This window comes from Trichoplusia ni, chromosome 15 (assembly GCF_003590095.1).
Source record: "Trichoplusia ni isolate ovarian cell line Hi5 chromosome 15, tn1, whole genome shotgun sequence".
Lineage (NCBI taxonomy): Eukaryota > Metazoa > Arthropoda > Insecta > Lepidoptera > Noctuidae > Trichoplusia > Trichoplusia ni.
In genome coordinates, this window is record NC_039492.1 from 7,605,839 (window position 1) to 7,616,626 (window position 10,788).

Genomic DNA, 10,788 nt, shown 5'->3' on the forward strand with positions numbered 1-10,788 from the left:
GTAGAGCTAAAGTTCACTTATGAGTAAAGAGATCAAATAGAATATGCTTTTGAATGAGGTTGAATGGTTATCTTTAGCTCTCTAACGATGCCATTAGAATTTATAACTTCAGTTTTACATAATTACATTTACTTAAAACTAATTACTTAACTAGCATTGCAGTTTACGTCACTATTACCTATTATGACGAATTTTTATTACTTAAGTAATAAATGCTGGTCTCTAGTCGCACAGGATCAATAAAGTTATTGGTTGTAGTAAGTTGTTAAATTCCAAACCCCTGAGAAATTAATAGTAGTCCACGTAAGTACTCAAAAACCTTTATTGACCCTGTGAGACTGTATCCCTTTTCGCTGAATCTTGCAGCCTGATTTAAATGTGCATCATGCTTTATAATGATAGATCCTAGATAGATAGGCATGGATTACAATCATACATATCTACTGAAATGTATAATGAGATTTAATGTAATGTAAAAGAAGCCATTTGGATTCTATCAAACGATACGGATAAAGTTTCCATACGATACGTAAGTATTTGGTTTGTCCCTACTTCTAAGCTTCGTCACTCCTGACGTAAGGAGGTGATAATTAACATCTACTTCATGATGACGATTCTTGTTTTTAACCTCATGATGACAGGCATCTTCTTAAGTGATTTATTTGTAGTCTGAATTATGTCTTTTCTAGGTCAACTTACGTTCGGAGCGACTTGTCGGAGATGGCTTAGGAAATGAGCGCTCCTTGTGAGTGTGGCTTGATGTGCACGGGGTGCGCGGGGTGCGGGTGCGAGGGATGCGCGGGGTGGGAGCCGTGCGGCGCCTGGCGCGGCTGGTGGCAGCGCTGGTGCACGTGCGAGTGCGCGCGCAGCTCCTCGCCGTGCTCGCGGTACGCCCGCTGCTTGTCCTCAAAGTCCCGCAGCCTCTGGTTGTATCGCTCGATTTGATCGCGCAACGCCGCGTCCTCAATAGCGGCTCGCTCTTCGTCCAATTCCAAACATCCGACGCCGTCCAGTCGCTCTAAATCAATCCATCCCCGCCACCTCACGCACACGCCATTCATGATGAATCGGGACACAATGTGGGCCTGTAGACAAAAAGTAAATGATAAAAAAATGTTGCACAAAAAATATTCAAGACAAAAACTGGGTCGTTGTTGGTGGCAAAAGTTAAAATGCATTTATCAGTCACATGTGCCTCGGAAGTGATCCTTCAAAAAAGTGGTAGATGTCCGCTTTCGAGAGTGGACTTCAGTCCAATTTTTGTTTTATGTTCCCGTCTTACTTATAACGAATTACCATTTTTCATATTGCGAATGAAAACTGAAATTAGGTAGAATTCTCTAAACTCTGGAAGCAGATTTTAAATTGAAATTCTTGCAAAATTGTTGGTTAGATACCATACGCTTTCGAAACGAACATCAATAACAACGGTTTGAATGAAACCAAATTTGTGTGTCGGTATTGATTGCCAAGTAAAGGACAAAACAACAGAAGGTAGACGTGTCGATCCAGATCGCGTGCTGGCTTTGTTCCGGCATCCGCTGCCAACCAACCTTTAATTGTGCCAGACATTCGCCCAGGATGCAATTTAACTAATAACAAGTATTTTCTGGTCTCTTTTAAAACTGTTATTCAGAAAAACGACGCTTGCCGTATGTTTGTAATTGATATAATGTCTTAAGAGTTGAAATGTTGCGCAATAGTAGCATGCGAGGACTTATTTTGTATTTTCACGTAATTGTTTTTTGTTTAACAGATGTATGGAAAGTTTGCATAAAATAAAAAGGGTAGTAAGAAGAACTTCAAAGATCACAGGTGCTATGAATTTCGTAACTTTGAATTCTGTGTCTCAGTCAGGAAGCTTTCCGAGTGCAACGACATAAAAGCTACTATGGAAATGTAGAATGAATACTTTCCCAGACCCAATTAGTGGATATAAGTAGTAAATGTCGGCATAATGAAGAGGGCACGAACCGACGCCACGCAGCGGCCATGATGGTAGGGCGGGTGCGGCGCCGGGACGCCCACCAATCGCAACGCTTTCCCGCTATTGATTTCAGGGGAAATGTTTTTCTCCCTTTCCCCAAGGACTGCGGCTGATGGCAATTTTTCCCGATGGCGTCTCCCCTACCCTACCTCCTTGAAATTTCATTACAAGTGATTTAATGTGACACAATGGCTAAGATTGAATTAAACTTAAAAAGCAATGGCTGGACATAGTTCACTTAGATATTCTGGATGTTGACAAATAAACTAATGTTTTAAATTTTAAATAAAAGTCTCAATGTTTAGGGTTCGGTACGTATAGAATAAAACGCAACGAGGCTGAGGCTTCGTTATCAGCCCGGCTGCTTCAACGTCCGTGATCGTTAGACTGGATTAGTCACCAAACCGATTCGAATTTTTTAGCTTAATAGCGATCATTCTATCCACCTAGTTCTTTCACATATGGCTTTAGCCGTTCAAAAATACAAATACAGTAACAGATTATAATATTCTGTAAAAGAAAAAACATCAGGTGCGATTTTAATAAAATTTAATCCATTTTAGTAATTTAAATCCATTTTAGGAGTATCTATTAGAATGTGAAAACTACGAGTGCTTTGAAGTACGTTATAATAAAACATCGTTACAAGATGAGGGCTCGTGCACTCGAGAGCTTTGTTAAATGAACCGAGTGTAAATAAATATAAGTATTCATACAGAGGCACAGCGGGCGGCCGCGGACCCATGAGGGGGCTACATTCAATAAAACGGGCACCAAATGGGCTCAATTCTATGTTATCAGAAAATTATACGTATATGCAGATATAAAAAAGTGTTAAATTATATAACGTTCATAATAACAGATTGTTAGTATTCGAAAGCATTCATTGTGACAGATTGAATCGTTAGAGGCAGTTCGTAAATTGTGTCAGCCAAACTTTTTCTGGAAAAATTCTTTGATCCAGATGCGAAAAGTGAAGATGGAAAACAATACTAAGCGCGGTATTACTTAAGATGGGAGCTTGAAGAACTTGGGACTTGGAAAACTTTTATCTTATTTCATTTGCGGGGTTTTTCTGTACAGAAAATGTCACTCAAATGTTTTTGGGAAACTTAATAAGAAAATCTTTAATCATCTCCTCACAATAGGACGTCAATTTTTTCAGGTAACCTCAACTTTCATAAATTGAAAACGGTATTTGGAAAAATGAAGTTCGAAAATAAGTACCATGGCGCAATGAGAGACCTAGCTAGTATGGTTTTAACAGTTGAATTTAATTGATTGCTAGTGCTATAAGGCCGAACACGATCATAAGCTTCGTTAGAATAAATTATTACGTAGAAGACCGCAAAGTATCCTGTGCGTCATTTCATCGTCGTACCATTGTGATATAGGTACTAGCATGCAGATAGAATTTTAATGTTTAGTCAATGTGTTTAGTACATTAAAACTGCAAATTATATTCTGGAGTAAAAAAAAATAACATTACTTTCATGGGTTTTGTTCTAGATATGTCTTAAGTAAGCTTTAAACTTTTTGGATTTTTATTCAATTGCATTTGGATGAATGTATCGATGACGTCACGATGTCTTTGCTGCATTCCGATTTTGATCTATACCATGTTACACACGTAATTCATTCTATCATTTAATCATCTGTTCAATTCTTCAAGTTACAAAGGGAATCGTTAATGACAATTTAGCTTCAAAACGAATGCGTCCGTAAGTCCCAGCGTCTTAATTCATGTTCAGTGTGACGTTAAAAGAACCGTAGTAATTCTTCATAGACAGATGTCATTCACTCATCTCCGACATTGTATTAGGATACGTCCGAGCGTGACTGACTCTTAATATGCGGTGTTACGCCTTATCATTACCAGCAACAAAGTAATTCAAAGTTCCTACCAACACTTGGTAAAGAAATTATAACAGTTGTGCAAGAGAGACGCCGTTATAAAATGTATTGCGTTGTCACGCTTCCACAACTATCAAAGTTTACATTAAGAGGAAGTGGTTACTGGTCCTGGTTGTTTATGTCTTAATTTAAGTTACGAAAATGTGGGAGGAAGACCATGCGCTGATGACGCGTCTCGAATAGCGGCGAACTAATGAAGCTATTAGTGTTACCCGCTGATACGAATAAAACTAGTCGCTAAATGACCTGCGTAAGTGCCTTATCATTATGATTCATGCTGTTGTTTTGTTTTAGATGCGAGTAGTGTGTAAGGTTTGTTTACTATAGCTCTAGAACATGTCTTACATACTTATATTCTTGTCATTCGTTGTCCTTTGTTTTACGTAACCTATATTTAGAAAGTTCTTTCTTTTCTAATATAGTTAGTTATGGGATTATTTTGGATTACTAGGGTATATAGGAATTACTATTGTATTCAACATTTATATTCCTTTTTGTGAAAATGAATTGGGAATGCAGACTCCAGTGACGGGACTCCTGTGATGTATAAAATTAATGGATTAATTTATTGAATTATTTTAAAGCTCTGAAGCAACAATGAAACTAGATTTTATCGCATAAGTATTATCATAGATACAATCAACTTTTAACTTTGACTGGCCCAGAAATATCATTTTCGGCCACGGGTGACCGATGCATTTTTGTAACATCTAAATTCTCGTCTCGAGGTCCAAGAACTTCGAGAATTCTTTTTGCAATGCTATCAGTGGCAGCGTGTGGGTCGTAATGAGCGCTCGACGGTACAACCAGTGCCATAGTGGTGCGGTGCGTGTTGCTTTGGCCATTTACTTTCACCAACAATTTATTTCATAGTTTTCCTTGTTTGTGAATACGTAATCGTAGTACATACTTTGTAGCGTGAGAAATGGCAAATATTTTGACCGATACAGTTTATTTTAAAATTTAAAACAAATATTCAGATATTCATTGTAAACGGAAAATATCTGTTTCACGAATTTGTAACGAAACTATTCTTATCGTGGCCCAATTGTGATTATGTTGTTAGTTAACACGAAAACACCCTTGATATGGTAATTTAATGAATTTCTGCCTAGACTTCTTTATATGAACTGCTTCTTCAGAGGTTACTAATGAGATGTAATTTTGTTACTTAAGATTTAGGTTGGTCTTTTTTGTGTATGAGTGCACGGCTTAGCAGGATTTTGATGTCATTATTGATGCGAAATGTGATCGAAAAAATGTTTCCATTCCATTCTATCCAAATAAATCAATACGAATTTTAAATAAGTAGGTAGGTATTGCATCTAATCCTGCTTCCAAAGACAATAATTACCCAACACTGGATTACAAACGAGACTACTAAATTATAATTACTATTATTGAGAAGAAAATGTCCAAAATTGTATTCTTACCTTTCCGCTCTCTTTCTGAAAGTCGCAGCCACGGTTGTTGTATGGCGAGTGGTCGAACACGAGTTGCAGGTTGGTGCCGGTGGCGGTGAATGCGATCTCGGTGTGACCCTCACGGCAGCCGCTCTGGAAGCGCATCTGGCGCTCCTCCGGCGGCCTGTCCCGGTACCCAGTGTACCGCACCTGACAACAACCAGCCTTATTAAAGACTTATTTTAACTGGGCGTGGCTCTAACCACTTGCCAGAACTACCAACTGTTTTTAATCGTTTGATGTCTAGATATTTAATTTTTACAGCTTAAATTAAGGTTACAGTTGTATATGTGACCGTAAATTACCTAGAATTAAAAGTACTAAATAATATATCGATTTCAATAAAAGGAAAACAAGCGTAACATGATGTTCCAGAACAAGTGACTTCACAAATTGTATAATTTTCCTGTTTGTGGACTATTTGAATAGTTAAACGTTTAAAGTAAGGCAATTACTAAATTAACTATTGTATTAACTTTAAAGTGATTTAATTAATGCTAATTTCAATACATACCTCACTTTCGCGGCTTAGCCTTTTAAAGAGATCATCAGATTCGAATTTAGCTTTCTGATCAGGAACTACCCGAGGCATTTTGAAAATGAAACGTGGTTTAGGCTGTTCATACAGTCCAATGGAGTCAAAAGGCAACATGCCTGCCAAAGCAGCCGGGTCACTCATGGCGTGCATTACACGTCGACTAGGAATGCACTAAGATACTGTTCACCATCACACTGAACACGCGCGCCACACTGACTCAGACGACTATGATTCAAGTTAGTTCGCAACACTCGGCGTGGTGCTACACGACAGCGGACCGCGCGACTACCTGCTTCTGCGACAATCACGCACTGAATGATCGCCCGCTCTGAGGATCGGCTCGAGTTTCCACCAGGGCGGAGTCTCGGCCGGGTGGGGAGCTCCCGGCCAATGACTGAACCCTGCGGTACCGCCCGACGCCTTCTCTAAGCGCTTTCGGGAGCTTTCAAGCGAAAAGAGGGTTTTCCCCCCTCGAAACTGTTCAAAATAAATACTGTACACGACAAAACACATGAATTTATAATGATGGGCATTATCCGCTTTCGACGTTTGGAGTGTTTTATGTATTTGTATCAGGTCCTTTGTTCCTTTGTAACGAGATAAATGTACGATATGTACAGTTGTATGAAAGGGGAGCAGGATCCCAGGATGCGATAGAGTGTATGAAACGTGATATTTTTGTAAGGCAGGAAAGCTGCATTTATTGGACGCCCAGTAGCCTAATTGTATTCCATCATGGCATAAATCCAATGAAGGGGGCTCGTATGGACCTACCTATACATTATTATTAACACTCATTTGCAATTGATATGGAGTCAGAACGTAATGAAAGAGTGTACTGTTATAATTATTTTGAAACACGAAATAAGTTCTTACTGAAATAGTTCAGCTTTTTATTTTTCTTGATACTTGACTGAATTTATATCTGACAAGGACTTCGTTTTTTAAACATTAAATTATAGGGGTAAGTTTAAATTATAAATATTGCCAGTTCTTAAGAAAAAAAAATATTTTTCGTCCTATTGCATGGGTATACGATTAAGGCGCAGTGTTGAATAGTTATAAAAGCAAGTGTGATTGGAATTAACACAATTCCAAGGTTTTTGCAAGAACGTGCTACTTCTTGCGTATTTCCAATAGTAGGCAAATTGGCGATTTAAAAAGCGACACCCAAGATCCTATAAGCTAAAGGGCGTTTTGTTTAGTATAAATTAATGAATTTCACCACGTCTTCTGCAAGACGGCAACATATTGCCTCTCAATTATAATTAGGTACATGAAGAAGCTTCCATTGAGGTAGATAACAATTCATCGTATCGCTTACATTCCAGTTAAAGCTAAAATGAAAACGATACACCGCACTTTATCCATTACAGCTATCGTTTCGCAATCGTCTTTCTGTCCTCGTAGTGGTGGATTAGACAAATATAGTGTCAATTAGCAGATACAGATCTAAACATTTGGACAACACTGATGCAGGCGACGGCCCACAGACAGGCGATGCGTTTAATGCATCTCTTGTGTTAGGACCGCGGCAAGCTCTTTGAAACGTAGTCAGAAAGCGCCAGATAATGATCGTTAAGTGTCGGAATTGTTACCGTTTTTTATATTGTTACTGTTTATTGTCGCACTTCTTAGCATCCCGACAAACGTCTTGAAACCATTGAACAATAAGATGAAGTATTTAATGAGATATTGAGCTTATCTGTTTTGCAATATTATGGTGCACGTTATTCGGCTAGTGCAACCTGGTCGAAACACACGAAACAAAAACACAAAACGTCGGTTCAAAAGCTAGTAGTTATTGAGTTTAATTATAAATCGTAACTAGCAAACGCATAAAATAGTTGAATTTCACAAAACGATCGATTGTATGATAGACATACTGCAAAAGAAGATGTAAGAACTAAATTCTGCCCTTTATTTAGTTAAAAAACGTGTTAAGCAAAATTCTTTCTATCACACGTACATCGGTTCCGATGTACGGGAATTTAAAATTAGACGCGAGAGTGCCAGTCACGCATTAATAAAAAGAAAAAACATCTTTTGCATCTACGAATTCAAGACAAAAGTTAAGGCTCAGACTTTGGTTTAGGTACTACCGAGTTATCTTTAAAACTTCATCGCAGGATTTCAGAAGCAACTTTTTAAAAATTGTTAGAGGTTATCATAGGCGCAATGAAAAAAAATATGTATGGTTAATACGTCGAAAACGCTAACCATCAAACAGCAAGTTTATAAATTATTCTAATAAATGTTCTGCAAATATTCCAATTCGTCACGTAGTTCTTTATAGGGACGGGAGGGCCACGTGTCGACGTTTGATCTCTATGCAAGCTTTGACGAGAGGCGACCCCTGCGCTTGTTAATAACATCCATATCTCCCTGTCTGTCAATCTATATTCTTCCTGCTTCATATGTTTTAATGTCATTTCGATAGATTTAAGGACAGGAATCTGCTTTTCAATGCAGTCAAATTCAGAAGTTCTTCAGTGTAACGCGATTTTTTTGACCTGAGGTTCGTTGTAATTTTCCTGCTTGTAAGTTGTTTTTACAAATCAGTAAGTGATTGCACCTAACGATTTTTTCATTTATTGAAGTTACTTATTTTAGTTTTCCTTATCGCGGAATTTATTGCTCCGAGTAAAAGACGGAACAATGGCCGTACCAAGAAACAAATTTACCTGTTTATGATTGTACCTAACCCAGAGTTACAAGGAAGTTATCAATCTGTACAATAGAAACGCTCAGGCTTTTTTGTTAATATATTCCAGTTAAGTTAGCTAGAGTCACAATAGCAGCTAACAGGATAATTTAGAAAGTATTTAAAAATGCTGAAAAAAAAAACGGAGGAACTTTTTTGATAACTAATTATTAAATACAAAATTATTTGACCAATGTATATCTCCCAAACTGTCACGATCTCTGGGATTATGCTCTGCGTCGATGAGAGTGAAGTAATAAAGAGTGCATCTGTGTGATAGTGTTTACTGAAGCACTTGCAATGTTCCATCACATTTGTAAAATATTTGTTAGGAAATTTTACTGTCGCAGAAAGCGTTTCAAGTGACATTTGTCAGCTTCGTAATAATTAGCCACTCCAGCATAGTTCAATATATAAGAACCTACCGATAGTGGGCCGTTAGTTACAGTTTATCAATTATCTTTCACAGAAACCATTGTTTAAGTGGGCCTAGAGAATGGGACAAAGAAAAGTGTATTTTTTTTAATGCCCGTCTTGTAGTTCAATAAACAACAATGGTAACCTACCTAAACATTTTTCTTTTCTAACATTGATCAAATAACAGTAAATAACAGCAAACTTAAGCGTGGCGCCACGTCTGAGTAGGTATACATTTTGCGAAATGCGTGACGTCACTAGTCTGTCTCCTAAACTTGAAAGTCGTTTATTTTAGTAACTTTTTACTGTCCAGATAAAATCAAAAGTATGTGTCTAATATTCGTATCATTATCTATTGACGGAGTATATATTTTTTCTTTTTATACCTTGTCATCATACCTTACAAAATATATACGAGTAGGTATATTGGTTGCTTGGTAGGTATGCTTGGTTCACATTTAGCTATCTGCTATAGTTCAGTTATTCTAGTGATTTGGCGTATCGATCAAGCGTTAGCGAGACCTCATCAAAAATACGCCATTGATAAGGATTTTCCCACAAAAATATTCTCACGCCCACATATGTAGATAAATACTTTATATGAATAAACTATTATTTATTCTGTCAAAAATTAATATATAATACTTAGAAAAGCCATTTTGATTGAGTTTAACTTTTAAAATTTTACGAAACGTTCGTTGGTTCTGCAGATGTGTGGTTCAATTCTGAAACCTTTTTTTTTTTTAATTTGGCTCTTTATTTTCACATTTTGTAAAACGTCTCAAGTCTCTCTCGAGGCCGCGTCTTACTCCTGTGCTTATGTATCGCTATCGAAATAAAAAAAACAGTCTCACTGAAGAATGCGGATTGACTAAATGCAGTAGGTCGGCGTTTTGAACTGCCACTTGCGAGATGCCTATGCTTAGAAGAGGTTCTGCGATTGAGCCGTTTAATTACTGATGCGAGTTTCTTTTTGGATCGATGACGTCGACTCAAAGTTTTAAGACGAACCGTACATATTTATTTGATCCATTTAGTAAGTCGTACAACAGGTTTACCTACCGGTAGTACCTGAATTTTGATATTTTTTATAAACGGCTCCCTAACTTAGGATTTTATGCATATTGTCGCATAGGGTTCCACAAGCATTATAATCACATGTATATGTAACCTAGACTATTAAGAACTTTTTGAGGATTGTCATTGACACAAATGCTTGCCCTACGCGGGCATTGAACTAACACACTTTTTTATTTTTGGTTTACAGAATTTCTAATCCCAAAATGTAGGAATCGACAGCGTGTAGTGCAGTCGGGTAAAAACTTCAAAAAGAAAAAAAAAAAACAATTTTCAAGTCATCCAGAAGTTTTTTTAAAGCAAACAAGGGTACTTTTTTTTAAATCGGCGCAAGAATTTCCAGGCCAAACATTTAATTTATGTTTGCGTTTTCCGAAACTTGCTGCAAATTACAAAGACACTTCTTTCTTATAGAACTCTAAATATAAACTTCTTTTCAGAAAAGAATGGAATTTAATCAAATGGATGGCCAAAAGCACGCGTAGAAGTCAAATTCAACTTTACGTAAATTGGAACACCTATTCAATGAGCTCTACTAAGCAATAGCTGGTTGGTGTTATTACTCTTTGGTGATGTAGTTATTTGATAACGCAACGTAAACCACATCCTTTTAGATAAGTTAATGTGTGTGAATATTTTGGTGTAGTCCTGGGGACGCGAGTTAATGTGAATTAGGATATCAAAACAG

General features: G+C 37.4%; 1 protein-coding gene across 1 annotated transcript; it reads right to left on the reverse strand.

Annotated features, from left to right (window-relative positions):
- Nucleotides 1–536: 536 nt before the first annotated feature.
- On the reverse strand, nucleotides 537–6,234 carry LOC113501200 (protein big brother-like). Its single transcript, XM_026882268.1, has 3 exons — nucleotides 5,879–6,234; nucleotides 5,335–5,514; nucleotides 537–1,085 (listed from the first exon to the last, which is right to left on the reverse strand). Exons 1-3 carry the CDS (start codon nucleotides 6,050–6,052, stop codon nucleotides 726–728), a joined length of 714 nt encoding a protein of 237 aa, XP_026738069.1. The 5' UTR covers nucleotides 6,053–6,234; the 3' UTR covers nucleotides 537–725.
- Nucleotides 6,235–10,788: the final 4,554 nt, after the last annotated feature.

Bases quoted from the DNA above. Each gene is read 5' to 3' on its own strand.
- LOC113501200 (XM_026882268.1), bottom strand. From the start codon at position 6,052: ATGCACGCCATGAGTGACCCGGCTGCTTTGGCAGGCATGTTGCCTTTT. The intron at 5,515-5,878 runs GTATGTATTGAA...GGTTGTTGTCAG, and splicing joins GGCTAAGCCGCGAAAGTGAG to GTGCGGTACACTGGGTACCG. The intron at 1,086-5,334 runs GTAAGAATACAA...TTTTGTCTACAG, and splicing joins TTCAGAAAGAGAGCGGAAAG to GCCCACATTGTGTCCCGATT.